The sequence below is a fragment of the Rhinolophus sinicus genome, linkage group LG05, assembly GCF_036562045.2.
Source record: "Rhinolophus sinicus isolate RSC01 linkage group LG05, ASM3656204v1, whole genome shotgun sequence".
In the NCBI taxonomy this organism is placed as follows: domain Eukaryota; kingdom Metazoa; phylum Chordata; class Mammalia; order Chiroptera; family Rhinolophidae; genus Rhinolophus; species Rhinolophus sinicus.
The window spans coordinates 76,461,510-76,481,603 of record NC_133755.1 but is presented as its reverse complement, the minus strand read 5'-3'; the positions used below and the strand labels follow the sequence as shown (position 1 = coordinate 76,481,603).

At 53.7% G+C, this 20,094-nt stretch overlaps 2 protein-coding genes across 2 annotated transcripts; one reads left to right on the top strand and one right to left on the bottom strand.

The window, feature by feature from the left end:
• The first annotated feature begins 1,153 nt into the window (after nt 1–1,153).
• Nucleotides 1,154–9,553, top strand: ACTR1B (actin related protein 1B). Its single transcript, XM_019716523.2, has 11 exons — nt 1,154–1,400; nt 3,224–3,288; nt 4,468–4,543; nt 5,534–5,659; nt 5,948–6,072; nt 6,300–6,516; nt 6,624–6,716; nt 6,808–6,982; nt 7,992–8,053; nt 8,294–8,334; nt 8,527–9,553. Exons 1-11 carry the CDS (start codon nt 1,353–1,355, stop codon nt 8,627–8,629), a joined length of 1,131 nt encoding a protein of 376 aa, XP_019572082.1. The 5' UTR covers nt 1,154–1,352; the 3' UTR covers nt 8,630–9,553.
• Nucleotides 9,554–13,592: 4,039 nt separating this feature from the next.
• Nucleotides 13,593–15,193, bottom strand: COX5B (cytochrome c oxidase subunit 5B). The gene is made up of 4 exons (XM_019716534.2): nt 15,011–15,193; nt 14,399–14,472; nt 14,128–14,227; nt 13,593–13,791 (listed from the first exon to the last, which is right to left on the bottom strand). Exons 1-4 carry the CDS (start codon nt 15,111–15,113, stop codon nt 13,679–13,681), a joined length of 390 nt encoding a protein of 129 aa, XP_019572093.1. The 5' UTR covers nt 15,114–15,193; the 3' UTR covers nt 13,593–13,678.
• Between the last annotated feature and the right edge of the window lie 4,901 nt (nt 15,194–20,094).

The window sequence follows — 20,094 nt, the reverse complement described above, 5'->3', positions numbered from 1 at the left end:
GCCCAGTTAACCATGAAGAGTCCTTTTTGACAGGTATAATCCTTCTCCCGACCAACAGTCCTTATTTTGTAAAGTGGGTGTAAGTAACAGTTACTGAGATTGAGAAGAAATCTAAATGCTAGGTTGACATTCCGGAGAGAAAAGGAGGTGCTGTCTGGGAGGTGCTGAGAGGATGGCTCCAAGGAGCAGGAGGGAGTGGCTGGCCCTACAGGGTTTGGAGGATTCTCTCCTGCACTGTCATTCTCTTACCCACCTCTCTCTCTTCCTCTCTCTTTCTCTTTGCTTCTCCCTCCAAAGTAAAGTTTCTGAGCTCTTCCTCTTCCTAGTTATCTCAGTTGATAATTGAGGAGCCTGCCCACCTGCCTCCGTAGCTGAGTTTTCTCTATAGTCTTCAACGACATGTACAAATTATAATAAACCATTGAATGTATACTTAATTATTTCTGCACTTTTCTGTATGATGTTTTTCAATTTTACCAAATTTAATCTCACAATCTAATGGGAAAGGCATATGTAGAGGCCATGACTATGGCTCAGTTTAATAAGTAAATTTAGCACTGTTGCACGTTGACTCCTGCGCGGCTGGAGGCTGCCCGCAGGTTAGTCCCCAGCTGTTGCTAGCTCCATAACCTAGGGCAAGTTACATAAATGCGAGGCTCCTCGGTGCCCACACCTGGAAAATGGGAATAATAATACAACTACCTGGTAGACTTATTTCCTGGATTGAATAATGTAACCCACGTAAAGTGTGTCGAAGAGCTCCGCAAGCACCATAGCAGGCGCTGGCTAAACGGCAGCTACCAAGTTACCACGAAATTGTAATTGTTACAAGGGAGAGGGTCCTCCTTGGTGCTCAGTAAAGAAATGGTTTGAGTGCTAATATCCAGCGCGGGCCTCCTAGGGGATTGCGCGCCCACGAAGGTGTAGTCGGAGGCGCTGGGAACCCGGAAGACGTCTTCCTGGACAGGGGACCTCCCGCCCACGAGCCTGACGTCTCCCGCGTCCCCTTTAAGAGCAGGGTCATGACGTCATCCCCACACGGTGCAGCCTACCTTGGAAGCGCCTGGGCGGTTCTTCCCCTCGGCCGCAATTGGCTGGCGGGCTCCCTCTGCCCCGCCCCTTTGCCGGCAGGGGGCCGGGGGCGCGCGCCGTCAGCCGCCCGGGTGGGAACGGTGATTGGCCGCGGGGCGCGCCCTCGAGGGAGACCGGGGCTCGCGTAGGCTGCGCGCTCCGGGCGGGAGGGGCGCGGCCCCACGTCTGGAGCCGCCGCGGTCTGATCCGCCCGTCTGCGCGTCCGCCAGTTTCTCCTGCCGCCCGCCTGCTGGGCAGGGCCGGCCCGGCCCGGCCCGGCCATGGAGTCCTACGACATCATCGCCAACCAGCCCGTGGTCATCGACAACGTGAGGCCCGGCAGCTGGGGGAGGGCGGGCGCCCCGCCCGCGGGTCGCCTGCGGCGGCGCCAGGAGGAACCCGCCTGCCTGAGCTGGTCCTCCGCACGCTGCCTCCGCCCGGGGCCCGCGCGCCCGCCTGGCCCTGTAGCCCGGGCCGTGGGGCCCCTGCCCGAGCCCTGCCCCAGCCGGCCCCATGATGATCGTCTCGGCAGAGCAGGCGTGACCGCGGGCGGCCCGGCCCGGCACGCACCCGGGACCCGCTCGGTTCAGAGTGGGGTCGCTGGGCTGGTGCCGAGTACAGCCCTTTTATCCCTTTTTCGGGCTGTGCCTCTGGCTGCCCCTCTTGGTAGAGGAGGGTTGGCATTTGCCCTTTTGCACACTGCTGGCCTCGCCTTTTGGAGAGGGTTGGCCTGGTGACCTCTAAGAGCACTTCCCAAGGGGCTGCACCCCCCAGGCAGGACCTCCGGAGTGGACAGCCGTACTGGGCTCTTTTCCTACGACTTGGGGAAAGATGCAAGTTCAGCTCTCCCAGCCACAAATCCACCACCACCAGGATGGCCAGTTGCCTACTTTGACCCTCTGCTTAAGTGCTCCCTGTGTGGAGCAGAAATGCCACAGCCGGCAGGGCCCATGAGCTGTTGGGGATAATTGTTTGGAAGCCGCAGAGAAAGATGCCTGGCTTCCTGTGTCTATGTCGTTCAGCCCTGGTACTCAGCATGCTTGCTGTCAGCTGCCCTCTGAGGATTTCTGGCCTCAGAAATTTCTGATCCTTGGGAAGTAAATGAAGGGCAGGCGTCTATGGCATTGCCCCTAGCTGGCTGTCTGCCTCTGGTGTGCGAGCCTTGCAGTTTTTGATAACGACTCCCTGCTCTTTCGGGGCTCTGTGTCCCTCCCACATGATCCCCGTGTCATCCCCAAACAGCTGTCTTTTTTGAAGTACCCCTGTGGGCTCCCAGAGTCACATGAGGCGATGTTTACTAAGAATACTAAAACCCAGCTTAGGGGATGCTCCCCAGCAGGCCACAGGAGAGACCGGGCCCCTCCCTTCTTGTTGGGCAAATCTTCACATGGGCTAATCAACAAGCTTGTGCGTTCAGAGAGCTACCTGCTTGTCTCCCTGGCCTGCAGCTGCTCTGTAATTTGGGGATGTTTGTTCGTGCACTGCAGAAAGGAAGTGTTATGATGCAAATCTGGGAAGAGGGTGAGATGCTGATTCCTTCATTGGATGGGAGGTGCAAGGTCTCTGTGAGACCCAAAGTCCAGCTTCCAGGCTAGGGCAGTGGCAGGACAAGTTGTCCTTGGCTTTGCAGTCTTTGGGAAAGCCGTGGAAGAGGTGCCAGTGTCCCCAGGCACCCAGTGGTCTTCCCAGTGGGCCCTGTTTGTGATCCCATCTGCTGGGGGCCAGGGGACAGGAGCTGCTGAAAACTACACTTAGGGACTGCTTCTAGCTGGCTTTTGGGAGTAGCTTTCCCATGGATCTCTCCTACCTGGAAGTGCCCCTGGAGTGTGCAGGGGGTGCTCCGTGGTCCTTGCTGCTGGCATTCTGGGCTCGATCATTCTCGCTTGTGAGGGGCTGGCCCGTGCATTGTAGGGTGTTTAGTGTCCAGTGTCCCTGGCCTCTACCACTGGATGCCAGTACCAACAAGACACTGTTGAATTTGGGGGAAGGGGTGCAAAATCGCCCCCCCACACACACACACACTGTTTTGAGCCACTGGTGTACTAGTGAATGAACATGCCCTCTTGGCAGGATCCCGGCTTCTTCCCCAGCAGCCATGGTCCGGCAGCCCACATCCTCCGTGCCGGCAGCTAAACATTGTTTTTTCTTGCAGGGTTCGGGGGTGATCAAAGCTGGCTTTGCAGGAGACCAGATTCCCAAATACTGTTTCCCAAACTAGTAAGTGTCGGCCAGGTAGCAGCCCTCACCCTTTTGTTTGCTTCCCAGGAGAACAGTGGTCCTGTGTCACAGCTCTCTTTGAGGCCAGCCTTGCCCCCACCTGTAGGGCACCAGATGTATGAAGCTCATGCTACTGAGGGCTCTGGAAGGAGCAGACAGGTGCTCTGGGCTTCCCCCTCCTCTTTGGAGTCTGACTTTGGTCTCTCCCTGAGCGTCGGAGGAGGAGAAGCCCAGCCTCAGCCTGGGGACAGGGTGTGGTAGCAGCAGTAAGAATAAAAGACAGACAGTTTCCATGAGAAAGACCTGATCTCAGGCGGAAGAGTGGGGAGTTAGTGCACAGCCACCCCTTCCTCCTAGGAGAGCTTTTCTTTGGAACTTATTTTCAGACTCTAAAAAAGATTTTGTTTCAGTCAAGGGGGTCTTTTCCTGAATGATGGTGGTGGCAGGGGTCAGAGGAGGCTAAACCCAGAAAAAGCCTGGGGTGCGACTTTGGCTACTCCAGCCCATTGGGAAATTTTCCCTCAGCACCATCACCTCACAAATCCGAGAGGCTTTAGAGGTGATTGACCTAAGCCGGGCGGGGGTCCTGAGGCCCCCAAAGTGGCTGGCTATGGTCTGGGGACAAGCCAGCATGAAGCACGAAATCAGGCTCCAGCTTTCCTTTCTGACCCCCACTGGGTGTAAATTAAGGTTCCAGTTGATGTGCAGGGAACTTGGGTCAAATTGTGGAATCTTGTTTCTGGAAGCCCTGGCAGTAGGAAGGGCCCAGATCTACTGAGTGAGAGAGGGGTGCACATGGGGGCTGCCACCCAGCTTCCTGGGGCCATCCTCCCTCAGTCTGCAGACAGTAGTGGCAGCCTGGCCCTCCTGAAGTCAAGAGCCTGGGCTGAGTCAACTGTGGCTGCAGCTGACCCTCTGCCAGAGCTCTCAGCCCTCTCTGGGAGGGAAGGTGGGGAGGGGAGGGGACGCCTTGTCTTTTGACCTGGGCTTTCTGTCCTGCCAAGGCCCACTCTGTAGTCCCATGTCCCATAGGCCTGGGTTCCGACCTTTGCCCCATGGCCACATCCTGATGCTTTGGGGTACAGTACTCCTTTGACCGCTGGAGTTGGACTTTGGTTTTCTGGGGCTGGACTCAGCTGTGCCCCCTGCCCACCTCACTGACTTGACGTGTCCTCACAGCGTTGGGCGCCCTAAGCACATGCGGGTGATGGCCGGAGCCCTGGAGGGGGACCTGTTCATTGGACCAAAAGCAGAGGTAACGCCTATGGAGCCTGCCTTTGCCTGGGTTTGGGGTCTTCACAGTCCCAGGAGCATCTGTGGCCTCCGAGCTGTCCTGCGGAGGCCCCCAGGACCCTGTTCTCTCGACCATGTGCCAGGTGCCCTCCTGGGCTGTCTAGGCTCCAGCTCTGAAGAACTCTGCCCTGTGATGGGGCGATCATTCAGGGGTTGGGGAACACCATGAAGTTAGACCACTTCATGCCTGTCTTGTGGAAGGTGCAGAGGAAAGAACATTAAAAAGTGACTTAAGGGTCTGAATCAGCCAGACTTGATAACCAATCCCAATGAGAGGTGTGGGGCCACCTCTTGTGCCCCACTGTGGTGATTTGCCAGGGGCCGCACGGCTGGAGGAAGCCCTCAGAAGGAGCAAATGTGGGGTGGGAGAATGACAAGCAAGTGCCATTTAGGTGCCTGGGGAACACGGTGTGGGGGGGCTTGAGCTCGAGGTGCAGATGGAGGCTTGCTGGACATGGCTCCAAAGAGGCCCAGTGGTATGCTGTGGGGGACATCGAAGGCAGGGCTGTGCAGGAGATTGAGCACTGGCTTGGCAGCTGGGAGGAGGGGGTGACGGGTGACCACAGGAAGGGACTGTCAGGGGTCGGCCACAGGGAGGCTCCTACTGTGACAGGAGCAGTAGTGATGAATGGTGAGGTGGAAGCTAGGCCCTGTGTGGGGAGAGGAGGGGAGAACGTGCTGGCAGTGAGCATAGAGCAGTGTGGGAGGGGAGGGAGCACATAGCAGCCCTCCTGGTCCCTGGCCACTTGCAGCTGGCTGGGCTCCGAGAGCCTGAGACGCTGCCAGACAGTTGAGCCTGCAGTGAGTTCAGGACCAGTGTGGGGACACTTAGTAAGCAGCGGTGGGTCTACTCCGGGCAGGTGAAGGGCAGCTTCCTGGAAGGCAGAAGTGGGGCTGGGGTAGGGCCTGGAGCCACAGCAGCCTTCGCACTGTGCCGTCCCTGTCTGGGCAGGAGCACCGTGGGCTGCTGGGCTTGCGCTACCCCATGGAGCACGGCGTGGTACGGGACTGGAACGACATGGAGCGCATCTGGCAGTACGTCTACTCCAAGGACCAGCTGCAGACCTTCTCCGAGGAGGTGCGGCAGCCCAAGTCCCTCCCGGCGGGCTCCCACATTTCCTGTACTGTGAGGCCCAGCCACCTCTTCACTGTGTGTGTCTGTGGGCCCAGTGGTCAGGGGCAGCTAAGCAGAACCTTCCAGAGAGCTGGTTCTTTGCAGGAATAAGTGCCAGCAGATAACAGGCTAGTGCCCTGGTGAAGGAAGGACAGCGGGCTGCAGCCACGGTGCTGGCCACTGGGCGGCTCCTGACAGACCCCTTCAGGGCCCAGGCTGCCTGCACATGCCCACAGCTGCCATCTCTTGCAGCATCCTGTCCTTCTGACGGAAGCCCCGCTCAACCCGAGCAAGAACCGCGAGAAGGCAGCAGAGGTGTTCTTTGAGACCTTCAACGTGCCAGCCCTGTACATCTCCATGCAGGCCGTGCTCAGCCTGTGAGTGCTCCTGGCCCCATCCTCCCTGCCACCCTCCCGCCAGGGGCCACCAAGTGTCTGCCTTCTCTGTGCAGACAGCCCCCATGACTGTTCCTTTAGCGAGTTCCTTGTGTCCCTTTTTTCAGACCAGATCATGTAGTTGTCCCAGGTCCCTCCCAGGGGTGGGGGGGGGTGGGGTGTCTCTGTTCCTTACTGGCGGATGTGAAGGGATGCTGACCTGCTGACAGGTACGCAACAGGACGCACAACAGGAGTGGTTTTAGACTCGGGGGACGGGGTGACCCATGCTGTCCCCATCTACGAGGGCTTTGCCATGCCGCATTCTATCATGCGGGTGGACATAGCTGGCCGTGATGTATCCCGCTATCTCCGGCTGCTGCTGCGTAAGGAAGGCGTCGACTTCCACACCTCTGCTGAGTTTGAGGTTGTCCGAACCATCAAAGAGGTGACGAAGGGCAGGAGGGCATGGACATGACCAGGAGGGGGTGTGAGGTCGAGCCTTGGTGGGTGTCCAGGTCCCAGCCTTCTGAGGGCGTGTCCCTGCCCCCACAGCGAGCTTGCTACCTGTCCATCAACCCGCAGAAGGACGAGACTCTGGAGACAGAGAAGGTGCAGTACACTTTGCCAGACGGCAGCACACTCGACGTAAGTCGCCGGGCCTGGCCCTGGGTGACAGCAGAGCTGCTGGGACCTGGGTGCGGAGGTGGCCTGTCAGCTTCCATCTCATGTTCCGAAGGTGGGGCCTGCGCGATTCCGGGCCCCCGAGCTGCTGTTCCAGCCGGACCTGGTGGGGGACGAGAGTGAGGGGCTGCATGAGGTGCTGGCCTTCGCCATTCACAAGTCCGACCTGGACCTCCGCCGGACGCTGTTTGCGAACATCGTGCTGTCGGGTGGCTCCACGCTGTTCAAAGGTACCCCTGCCGGCAGGTGGTGGCAGGACCAGAGGCCCAGGCCCAGGCCCATTTTCTATGGGCGTTCTGGTGCTCAGTGAGCATTTTTTAAAGAGTAAGATTTGAAATTAAATTTTATTCACTTTGTAAATATAATAGGTGGTAAGTTTACATGGGACATAAAATATGATAGATGAAGTCTTCCTTCTCCATTGTCCTGGCCACACAGTAGTTGCTGATTTCTCAGGCGGCTCTCAGCCACCTCCCTGCACAGCTGAGCAAGTGTGTGTACCACAAACACACACACACGCACACACGGTAGTGTTCTCTACGATCCCGACGGGGCATGGCCCATTTAGCGCCAATCTGAAAGGTCTTTTCCACCCGTGCAAAGTCTTTTATATGGCCATGAAGTATTTCACCGAGTGGACAAGCCATTTAGCTGCTGTCCCGCTGCTGGCCTTTCAGAGAGCTGCAGTCGCTTTGTAATCACAAAGGCTCAATGGCTACTGTCCTGCACTGTCACTCAACATGGGGAGAATACACCTGAGGGCAAACCCTGGGGTAAAGCAGCTGACACAGTGGGTGTGCTTTTGTGATTTGGTGGGTGCCACCCATGTTCCCCTCCTGAGAGGGCCCCACCCAAGACGCCCCAGCAGCCCCCGACGCTGCAGTGATCTTTGCCCCTCTGATGGGCAGAATGGTAGACGTTTCTTCCTGGTTCGTCATTGCCCTTGACATTGCTTCCAGCGGGTTTTGGCTGCTGGCGTGGTGGGTAAGGAAGAGCGTGGGGGCCAGCAGCAGCATGTGACTTGGGGTTCCATCTCATGTTACCATTTTTTGGAAGCTGAATCTCCCTGCAGGTGTGGTGCTGGGTCTTTCTGCCCTTGGGGTGGCTCACCCCTGCCCTTAGTCCTGGAAAGAACTACTGAACAGAGGACGGCAGCTGGGGACATCACATTGGATATGGGGAGCTAGAGGTAACGGGGTTGGAAGTGCACCCCGGGCTCAATCAGCCTTTTGTTCACAGGCTTTGGTGACCGGTTACTAAGTGAAGTGAAGAAGCTTGCCCCAAAGGACGTCAAAATCAAGGTGAGGTTGCAGGGAGTCCCCGTGGGGCACTGGGGTGCTGGGCAGCCTTGGCCAGGGGAGGGCAGAGCACCTGCCGCCTCCAGAGGCCCTGTCACATCCTGCCCAGCCACTCCTCCCTACCCACCAGCTCCTGGCTGGTGCACTTGCTGTCTGGCCTCAGGCCCTGCAAGAGCCACCCCCAAGTCTGGGACGGGCTGCTGTGTGGGGACAGGCAGTGATATTGCCACTTGCTCCCTCTAGATCTCGGCCCCTCAGGAACGGCTGTACTCCACGTGGATCGGGTGAGGCAGGGCTCACGGGGTGGGCTCTGGGAGGAGAACATTTTGCCCTGGACATTTGTCCCAGGGTTGGCCCAGGCCACGTGGAGGTGGGTGGATTTTCCTCCCAGGTGAGGGGAAGGGATCTCTGAGTGCCCAGGGAGGGTGGCCGGCTCAGCCCTTGGGTCTGCAAGAACACCACCCTTCTGTCCTCAGTGGCTCCATCCTGGCCTCACTGGACACGTTTAAGAAGATGTGGGTCTCCAAGAAGGAGTACGAAGAGGATGGCTGCCGTGCTATTCATCGTAAAACCTTCTAGTGCCCAAGGAGGGGCGGCATGTTGAGAGAATGGGAGGACAGGGAGCCACAGCCCTTGGCCCTCTCTGGTCTGGCCTCATATTCCGGGCCTCGGGTCCCCTGCATGCCAAGCCCCAAGTAGGCAGTGCACACACACACGTACACACGCACGCGTGCACACATGGTAACATTTAGCTGCATGGGTGGGAGTCTTGAGCTAGAATATAGGAATTGGGGAGCCCAGCCTAGGGTGGTTCTGAGTGTCCCCATTGGCAGGGCCAATTCCAATTGGACCCTTGGTTTCTTGCTCTGACCATCAGGGATGCTTCTCCGAGCTCCAAGGCCAGACACCCAGATGCCTCCATGTCCCCCGATAGGGTCCTTCCCAGGGCCAGCATGCCTAGCTGCCTGTGTAAGCAGCCTTGGGAGTGGGTGGAGGAGGGGTTGTCCAGCAGCTCCCCACTGGTGCACCATTGCTTTTCGTGCCAGCACCTCTTATGACCCAACAGGGTAGCACACAGCCATTCCTAGGCATCCCTGACCTTCCACACTCTGTGCCCCGTCTTCCTGAGTGGACATCTTTGTGCAGGCTTAGTGCTGGGGTTCTGGCCCAGGGTTGGACCCTTTGGAGCTGGGCAGGCGATGCCCGGGGTCTGGGCAGCCAGCCTGTCACTCTCCCCTCTCAAAGCACTTGCTGACTTCTGCCCCCTCTCCTTTGCCCCAACACCGTAGACGGGGAAGGGTTGAGGGGAAGCCACTTAATCAGGAGTCAGACCCGAGGGGTGAGGGGGCCACATCTCCTCTCCCAGCTCTCCCACAAAGCACGTCTTCATCACCCTGGGCCAGGTCCCCCCTCCCTCTCCCTCCCAGATCTGTACAATAATTTAACACAGTTGCCTGAAGAAAACTTTTTTGTAAATCATTATAGTAATAATTATGGACAAGGCCCAGTGTGTGGCTGTTTCTTGCGCTGTTGTTTACGCACCCATCCCTGGGGACTTTGAAAGGACCGGTGAGATTGCAGCATGGCCTCTCGTCCAGAAGCCTGAGAGTTTCAGTGGTTGGCAGGCAGCGTGGCACAGGAGGTCCCAGGGGGCTGGGCTGTCAACCTGGTGGCCGAATTCCCAGCCTGCTGCCCTCCGCCAGCAGAGGCAGAGAACAGGCTGCCGTCCTCAGCCTTGTTCCTAGACAAGGCCTCCTGGCGGGCAGGTCTGGGGCGTGGTGCCCCACGTCCTCACCTGCTCTGTGAGTACCTCTGCTGCCCCCTCAGACGTGGCTGAGGTTGACAGACCCAGGCTCAGCGTCAGATAGGTCGGGAAGGAGAGTGACAGGGACATGGCAAAGGCTGTGTCGGTGAGCTGGGCTCTGAAGGTGAGCTGAGGACAGAGGGGGCACTGAGAAGTTACAGTACGGAGAGTGCCCGCCCTTTCCTTCCTTCACCAAGTATTTGAACACCTAGTGTCCAGGAGGGTGCCACATGTTTGGGCCAATGGTAAACAAGACGTATCTTTACCCTCAAAACATACAGGTCAGAGAAAGATAAACAGACCAATTCAGTGTGGAGTTGTGGGGGCCAGGGAGGGGCATCTAACCCAGCAGGTGGGCAGGCTGACTTGCACAGGTCAGGGAGGTGTCAGGCGGGTGGGGAAGGGTGTTCCAGGTGGAGGTAGCAACTTGAGGCGATGCCTGGAGCCAGTAGGGCTGAACAGAGGTGCATGGACCCCAGTGATGCCAAGTCAGCAGGGGAGGGAAGGAGGTCTCTGGCTGGAAGGCAGGACACACCCAAAAGGTAGGTTGGGGCCGCATGGAGGGTCTTGAGAGTTTCTAGCTTTGTCTTAGGTGACGGGTGGGCAGCCATGGAAGGGTGCTTACTACAGCTGTATGTTGCAAGTAGTCGCAGTTGGTGGGGCTGAGGGAGGGCCCAGAACTGAGATCAGGTAGGAGGGGAGAGATGACTGAGTCAGGCTGCCTTTACAGGGCACTTTGTGAGGCAGTGGTCAGAGCGCAGTTAAGCCCGTTCCCACCCTCAAGGTGGAAACAATTTACAGAGACCCCTTTGTTTGGGGTTCTGTTCATGCCACTCTCTCCCACCCATACAAGTTGAATCCTTATGGACTCCTTTCTTCCTTACCTCCCCCACATTCTGCCAGTTGCCAAGTTCTGTTGGTTCTCCTGTACTACCTCTCCTACCCATCATTCCTTTTCCATGATGGCCACTACCACCCTGGCTCAAGACCACAGCTCCATTCTCTTTCCCACCAAATCCGTTTATTGTTGGGCCTACCACAGCCTTGGTTCTGCCATTTCCTAATCCCAAATGGCAAGTGGTTCTCCCCTGCCTGGTGAAATCCCCTGCATGAACTACACGTTGCATTTGGTGCCCACCCTTTGGGGTCTATCCCTTCCATGTTTTAGGCTTCTGCATCATCATGCCCTGCTTTGCCTGCCAGCTCTACTCACTATTCTCCCTGCTGGGAACGATGTTCCCGTATGTCTAGATCCCGTCCTTCAAGCCAAGCACGATGCAGCATTCTCCTTACTCCTTCCAGCAGGGCTGGTGTGGTTACAGTCTGGCCCTGCCAAGTTTCTCACTGCTGGAGCAAAGCTACAGCTGAGAAGGCGGTAAGGCTAGAATGAACCTGTGGGGTTGGGTTGGGATTGGAGGTAGGGACTCAATGGTTAATAGACATTCAGGTAGACACTGAAATTAATACACATCTGTCTAAGGGCTAGGGTTAGAAATATTTGTGTATTTCCTAGCCCAGTCTGCTGGGAGGGCCTCGAGGCAGTGAAACCCCATGGCAATGAGCACATAGTGTTCAGATCTTGGTTTCTTAGTACCATTCTTTGATAAAAAGGAACCGGAGCTCCTTGGAGAAATTCCTATCTGAGGCAGAGGGAATATAAAATACACCTGGAGTATCTTGTGGTGCATAAAGGACATGCTCAAAACAGGAAGTGGGCTTGTCTGAAGGACACAGGAGCCAACAACTCTGGGAGGACCCAGTGGTCAAACTGTAATGGATTATAAGCCACTGAAGAAAATGGTCGTGATTCTACTCTGATATAATAGATATATACATGGGGAGAAGGGACAGTTCTTCCTTAAAATTCCAGTAAATGCTAATCTGCTGCCATAAAAAAATGATCACACACCTAGTGGCTTAAAGCAACACAAATACAGTTGTACAGACATCTGACATGGGTTTTACTGGCCTGAAATCAAGCTGTCCACAGGGCTGCGTTTCTGGAGACTATGAAACAATTATTTTCTCTCCTTTGCCAGCTTCTAAAGGCTACCTGCATTTATTGGCCGGTGGCCCCCTTCTTCCATCTTCAGACCAGCAACACTGCATTTCTGACCATTCTTCCAGTCACATTCCCCTGACTTCTGCCACTTTTGTGATTATTGGGCCACCCATGGAACCAGGAGAATCTTTGTAAGTTAGGTGATTAGCAACCTTCATTCCATCTGTCACCATAATAACCTTTTACTATGGAACCTAACATACTCAGTTTCCAGACATTAGGACACATATATCTTGAGGGAGCCGTTACTCTGTCCACCAGTCTGGAAAAAGTACTGGAGATTTTTCTTTTTTTTAGGGAAGAATTGATTCAATTTTCTAAAAGACAGGGAAAAGCAGCAAGTGGGTTTAGAGATGAGGAAGACATCAGATCAATGATATGGAGAGTCATTTAAGGTGGGAGTGGTAGGCATAGATTTCATTGTTACCTAGGTGTTCCCCTCCCCAAAGGGAAAGGCCTTGAATGGTAGGTAAATGCCTGGGCATTTCCTGGAGACAAGAATGACTGATAGCAAGGAATGGAAGCAATTTTCACTGTACCTGTAAGAGGAGACATTGAAAGCCTTGGGCAAAGGGTCTTTTCTCTTGGACTCTACCATCAGTTCAAGTAAAAGATCTAGTTTAACTCTAATCAATCTTGTGGAGACGGTAACTAAAGCACCTCTGTGGCTAATCCCAACACAAAATGGAAAGGTAGTTTCTATTTTATAGGTCAGCAGTTTTTGAGAACGTAATTGTCCAAGGTGTCAAAAATATAAACTGGCTAAATTGGGCTGTTTGCTAGCTTGCTTCCCAACTCTCTTTTTTTTTTTTTTTTGGCGCTGTTTTACTGTGATAAAGCCCAAACATATACAAGAGCAGAAAGAACAGTGAAACCCTCATGTACCTGGCTACAAGGGATGAAGTATACCCCAAAGCACTCTGTGCCTTCTTCTCAGTTTTAAAGCTAATCCCCAGGCATATTTTACCTGTCAGTACCTCAGTATGTATCTCTAAAGCATAAAAAATGAATTCCATTAACACACCTAAAAATTTAACAAATCCTTAAAACATCGAATATCGAGGGTTGAAATTTTTTTCTTTACAAATCAAGATCCAAACAAGGTCCACACATTGCTTTTGCTTGCTGTCTCCCTCACATCCAGTCCGTTCTATAGGTTCTCCCTGCCCTTTGTTCTCCTTGTAACATATGTGACAACACCTGGTCATTGGTTTCTGGAATTGTCCCATATTCTGGATTCTGCTGATGGTATTCTCATGAACTGTGCTTTCAACTTGGGTCCTTCAAGACTTCAAAACCCCCAAAACTCTCTTCACCAGTTCATCCTGTCTTTATAACGATACTGTGAGGACCTACCATCTTCCAGGCTCCTTCTATATTATGACTTCTGACACCTCACAAGGTCTATGTATCTTTTTTGCAGATATAACATACCCTCAGAGAACATGTCCCCAGTGACAAAGTTAGATGATGGAGCCAATAAGACAAGTCCAGTCAGCCTGGCTCCAGAGCACATGCTTTTCCCTGTACAAGGCAGTCCCAATCGTGGCATTATGGGATCGTCAGTCTCAGTGTACCCAAGTGGATGGCAAGCTAATATCAACAGATAGCTATTCCCGATATAAGAATCATCCATATCTGTTCAAAAACACAGGAAAGAAAGAAGAGCAGCCAACTCTGGGAGAAAGAGGCAAAGCAATAGCTAGCCTTTATTGGAAAGAAGAAACCTTACAGCACATTGTGCATGAGTGAGGGCAGGGGTTCAGTGGGCCAGCTGGTGGGGCACCAGCTTGTAATGGGTTCCACAGCTAGGGCAGCGCTGGGTCTCGCCTTTGTGCAGCCAGAACCAGATGACAGCACTGTTGTCCTCTTCACCTAAAAGGAAAAAGGTGGTTGAGGACCATCCAGCCTAGAAGGAGACTTTCAATATGAATCTCTTTTCCTGAGACACAAAATTATGGTTGACATCGTAACAGATCAGTTCAAGCTCTCCTCCCTTTTTTCAGATGAAGCGGCATAGGACATTCAGTAAGGCTGACCTATGTGGGCATAACGAGGCTTGAGAGGGCCAGGACCCTTACAGCAACATATTTACACACATATCCTCTTTACACACATTCACACAAAAGATCTGAAACAGCTTATAGACATCCTGTATGTACAGTAGCTATGCTAAACAAATGGCTAAAAAAATCGTGGGCAGGTACTTACAGATGCAGCCCACTATTCGCTTGTTGGTGATGGAGGGGACTAAATTAGGGTCTTCCTTCGTGCCGGAAGCTGCCTTTGGGGCTAGCATATTGTATGGGTCCTGAAAAGCAACATTGAGCCATTATGCTGGATGACCCCTACCCTCCAGGGGTAAGGATACTGTTCCCACAGCCAGGTTTTCTGGCTCGAGTGCTCCCAGAGAGGAGACTGCTCTGGTCCCATCCATGGCCATGAGCTCCAGAGAAGACACAGAAAGGAGTTTTCTCCTCACCAGTCCCTTCCGCGCAGCCATCATGACCTCCCTCTCCAGCCCAGTCGCCTGGTCATCATCAGTAGGGACACCACCTAAAGGAACATGTGAATTATGTCGTCTGATGATGATAAAGTCAGAAAATGCACCAATGTAAGTAAATTTTCGCATAGTTTAAGTGGGCTCACAGGCTTCTAAAGGCTACTCATCCCCACTGTCTCCTAAGGAACAGTGTCATCCCCAAAGGTGGCAGCACAGGGGAACTATTTTCTTTCTCCAACCACCGAAGCCACCCATTTTTTCTAGGTCAGTAACAGTCCTAGCGGGGTTCATCCAACTTATGGTGCGCGCGGGTCTGAAAGGCTGCTTAGCCTCTCCCCGCCGCGCCTGCAGCACCTGCCCCCAAGGTCACTCGGCCATCCGTTTCGGATTCTTTCGTAGCGGGGTCAATTCGGTGGGCGGCTGCAGCGGGGGCCGAATAACAGGGAGACGCCCGCGGAGCGCGAGGCCCTCAGGTCTGCGGGGCGGTCACTGGGGCCCGGAGGAGCTGAACCGCCGACCCCGCCGCGCCGCGCTATACGCCCCCGCGGTGGGCACGGCGCCGCGCCCTGACGCGCCCGGCGGGCCGAGTACCTCCAGACGCCATGGAGCGCACGGCGGCCACCGCACTGGGCCCGCGGGCCCTGAGGGCCTGCGCGGCAAGCGCTCCCGCTCCGCGAAGTAACCTTGAAGCCATCGCGCCCTCTACAACAGCAGCACGTCCGCGACAAACTCCGGAGACGAGCGGGGCTTCCGGGGAGGGCGCTTTCCCCCGGGCGTCAGCCTTCCGCTTCCGCTCGGCCCCGCGCCCGCCCCGCACGTGACTGCCTGGGGGACGGAGAAGGCTGCGCGTGCGCAGTGCTGCCCCGCTGCTCCTCGGGCGCGGCGGCGGGAGTCGTGTTGGTCACGGCCTGGGTTCCGGCTGGTGGACTTCGCCCTTCACTGACTCTGGCATTTGGGGAGCTCGTTTTCCGTTCGCGGGACTCCGTGGAATGGGGCAGCCACACTGGCTTTCCTGTGCGTGGTGCCTAATAGTTGTGCTCGTAAACGTGGAGGCTGCTGAGAGAAGTCGTTAAGCCTGCGTTTGTCAAAAGACTTGCTGGATCCCAAATGGTTTAAATTTAGGCGTGGGCTCCTGAAGGCCCCTGTGCTCGCTCTTACGCTTGTTTATGGCGATGCTGGTTCTGGCGGCGTGGGAGCCACCGCGAACTTGCTGCGTTGGCCCAGCAAGAACTCGAGCAGGACCGGCCCGCCGCGCTGGCTGGCGTCGGGCTCCTGTCACAGGGGTGTTGAGGTGATGAGGACCACGAGGGTAGGGCCAGATTTAGGACCCCGTCCAGGACCAAGGCCCTTGGTGATGGGTGAGGGAATAGCTATACCGGGAGGTCATTAACCAAAGAAGACGTTACGGGAGGGGCGACGGGAAGGGGAGTTGACAATGGGAAATGGAGTCACAGAACATTCTGTGTTCGGAGTTCTTTGTTTAAAACGGGAAACATCTTCCATAGCTTTCACGACTCACAAGCTAAGGTGTGCAAGCTTCTTAGCAGGGTGAGCATTCAAAAGGCTTTGCAAACACTGCCCTCCATCAGCTCCCAAGACTTTGTTCACATTGTTGTGTAGCCTTGTCACAGCCTGGCTTCATGCGATGTCTCTGTTTTTTCTACCAGATGGAAAATCCTTTCAGAGAAGGAGTTCTGTTCTACTCTTTGTAATCCTCAGAGCCCTACAGAGACCTCGAATATAATAGGATCAAGTGAATTTTAGTACATTTACTGCTTGGACAGAATAAACAATATGTTATGTAGGGCTTTTGGACTGGTCAGTTTGAGGCAAACGGGAGGGTGGAAGTGCCAGGTGTTCCCACCTGTCTCCTGCAGGCCATGTTTTCAGAAGGACCTGGTGGAGCACCCTTCTCAGGAGTACATCTGGTATTCGTTCGTGCCCCCTCCATCAAGAAAAAAATGGACTTTATTCTGAGGCCAAAAATGTCTTCAAAGGTGGGTTTTGCTTTGAATGGCTGTCATTGTTACTCCATTACCGCCACTGTAACCCCTCAATGTGAGATTGAAAATAGTTTTTTCCTTAAATCCTAGGGATCTGAAAATATTGTTTTCCTTGAATCCTAGGAAAGATCCCCAAGAATCTATTATAATTAATTTGCACCTGTGGTTAGATGTCTAGTGGGGGGATGGGGGGGGGGGGAAGGCCTGGGTCTGGAAGACAAGTGTTCTGAGATGGAACCCCAATAGCCAGTCACTTTTTCTTTTGCCCACCATCTTCCTCATCAGTAAAACTAAGATTAGACTAGATCAGTATTTCCCAAAGTGTATTCCATGAATTCTAGTCTCAAGAGATGCTCTCGGTAAAAAGGACTTGGTCAGGACACCCTCTGCATTTGATGACCATGCTCTTGGAGATGCACATTGTAGCATATTAAAGGCTCTGATGAGGCCTGCAACAAAGAATCCTGTTTAATTTCCCAAGAAACACTAACCCACCTCTCAGCAAACCAGTGAGAAATTCAGATTGTTTAATTGATTTGTAGAGACTCTTTGAATGTTAGGGAGATTATAGCGACTCCTTTCCATGGGCCAATGCTGGTCAGTGTTCCAAGAGTGAGCAAAATGTGGTCTCTACCTTAAATCTATCACAAGAAAGTGGAAGAAGGGAGGTGGTTCTTGGTTTGGGCAGAATTCACACAAGCTTGAAGTAATGGGGTCAAAAAAGGGAATCTGCATCATTTCTGTTGCTGGACAAGCAGCTATGAGCTCTGACTAGACCACAGAGGCCCTGCCCACTTACAAAGTCACTGGGATGGTTTTTAATGACAGCAAGGATGGGGGAGACAGTTGCTGTTTGCAGGCATCAGCCAGGGCAGCCCAGATGTTAGGGCCCCTCAGGGAGGCCTGAGGGAGATGTGACAAAGTGCTGAACCTCGGCAGGCTGCTGGGCTCTCAGACCCTTCCTGCTGAAAAGCCAGGTCAGAACAAATCAGACGGTTTTGTATAGATGCCACAGATCCAAATAGGTCTTCTGGAACTGCTGTCAGCATGAGGTCTGCTGCAGCTGGGGCTCAGAGGGCTCAGGGGGATTGTTATTGAGAGTGTGTGTGTGTGTGTGTGTGTGTGTGTGTGTGAGAGAGAGAGAGAGAGAGAGAGAGAGAGAGAGAGAGAGAAAATCAGCCTGACAAACAAGTGGGGCAGCACAGGCCATCTCACACAGGAGAAAACGTGACTTGCCACCCTTCCCCTCCAGGGACCCTTCTCTCACCCACTGACCTCCCTTCCCAACCCCACAGAGCCCCATTAATTACTCCAGATAGGAACCTGAGCTCCACTTGGGAAATCCTAGCTTACTCTCTTTCCCCACATCCACCTCTTCCTCCCCACCTCCTCCCTCTAGCTCCTTCCACCTGCCCCTGCCCGGAAACCAGTGGGACCTGTGCTTCCTAAGTCAGTCCGGGTCCCACTGAACCACACGGAAAGTGTTAGTAAAGGACTGTTTGCAGAGGGGTGACAGGGTTGAGGGAGCCCCAAGGAACGGTGAGGATCAGGGACAGCCACCCTCCACGTTCCTGCCAGTGAATGAACCCAACGGGGAACCAGAAGGCGAGGGAGCCCCTTGATGTGAGCCATGGAGGACAGCCCCCTGGCAGGGTGGAGGGTGGACCTGGGGGCAGACAGAGTGACAGCATGGTTCTCTGCCTGAGAGTCCTCTGCCCAAATGGTTCCACCACGCTGTCTCTGGCATTCTCAGTTGTTTACTCTCTTGTCTCATTGGTACCCAGCACTAAATTTGCCCAACCCTTTGTTTTCTGGGTCCTTGCTTCGAGGTGGCGAGCACTGCTGGAGGAAGTCATACACCATGACAGGCTGGTGACCATCACCCTGGGCTGAGCCATTGATGTTGGGAGCTGGGTGGTTCTTTCACTTGCTGTCCTTAAGCCCTGGCCCTGCCTGTCATGTATTTCACTCACCCTCCCCTCTTCTTCTTTTGCCCCTCTCTTCCCCTTCCTTCCCTCTGGTCTTGGAGGAACTGGATCTCCTCCCCAAGGCTGCCCTTCACCTGCTGGGCTCTTTGCCCCCTTCCTGCATCAGGCACCTGCCCTCACCTCCAAGGATGCTGAAACAGGAGTCTTCCGTCAGTACTGCGCCTCTGTCATCAATCTGTCTTCCACTCATTTCCAGACTTCTCAGAAGAGCTGCTCCCGCCCAGCATCTACCTCTGCAGTGACCACTTACAGCTGGTGTCACCCATCCTGCCTTCTGATCTCCTTGTGCCCTCAAATTGTGTTGCTCAGGTCACCCCTGGCCTCCTATTCGCCAGTCCCCAGGCTCTGTCTACAACCTCATTCTCTTAAACACCTTCCCATCAAAGTGCTGAACCTTGGCAGGCTTTTGGGAGCTAGGACGCCTCCTCCTTACTTTCCTCAAAACTAAGCATCCTCACCCTTGCCCTCTGACCTCTCATCTTGGCCCTTCTCCCTCTACTTGGTCCCTAGCCGCTGTTTCTCATTCAGGGCCACCAGAACTCTGTTCGCTCGGAGCCCACTTTCCCCAGTTAAGCTGCTTGTCCCCATCTCAACCTTGTGGTGACTCAAACGCATCTTCTTTCCGCTCCAAGTTTCCTCCACCTCCTCCTTCTTATCCATCCCTTTCTGGCTGACAAATGTTACAAATCCCACTCTCCCAGAGAGAGAAGGCCCAATGTCCTGGCAAGTCTTTGAATGCTGCCTCCTGTGGCCCTTCCCCTTGGCCTTCCACCCACACAATTCTTGCAGTTTTCCCAAAGACCTCGCAGCTTTTTCCTTTGGAGACTTCAGGACTGGTCCAGGCACCTGCCTCCTGGGGTGGGGAATTACTCTTTCCACCATCTTGTTCTCTCACAGCAATTTACACAAATCTGTGAAGCTGAGTGTGGATCCAGTGTCCTTTATTAGCTCTGTGACCTTGGCCAGATAGCCTTACTTCTCTGAACCTCTGTAAAATGGTGATGGAAATGCCCACCTTAGTCCTACACATTTATGGCCAATTGATTTTCAACAAGGTCATCAAGACAGTCAATGGGGAAAGAATAGTCCTTTCAACAAATGGTGTCAGGAAAACCGCACATCCTCATGTAAAAGAATATGGACCTTTCTGTATCATGTACAAAAATGAACTCACAATGGGTCAAAGACCTAAACCAAAGCTAAAACAATAAGATTATTTTTTAAAAGCCTTGGTATGAATCTTAGGTACCTTGGGTTAAGCAATGTTTTCTTAGATATACCTAAAGCACAAGCAAAAAAAAAAAAAGTTGGATTTCATCAAAATTTAAAACTTGTGTTTCAAGGACAGTATCAAGAAAGTGAAAAGACATGTAGAAAAGGAGAAATTATTTGCAAATCATGCATTTGATAAAGGTCTGGTAAAAAAGAAAACTCAACTCAATAGAAAGACAACACAATTAACAAGTGGGCGAAGGATATGAATGGACATTTCTCCAAAGAAGATATGCAAATGACCGATAAGCACATGAAAATATGGTTAACATCATTAGTCACCAAAGAAATGCAAATCAAAACCACACTGAGATACCACTTTATATCCACATCAAGTGCAAGCTATTGTATAAATGAATAAAATAATTGAAAGTGTCTCTCCAGGCTGGCCTTTGGGAGAATAAGTGGCCAC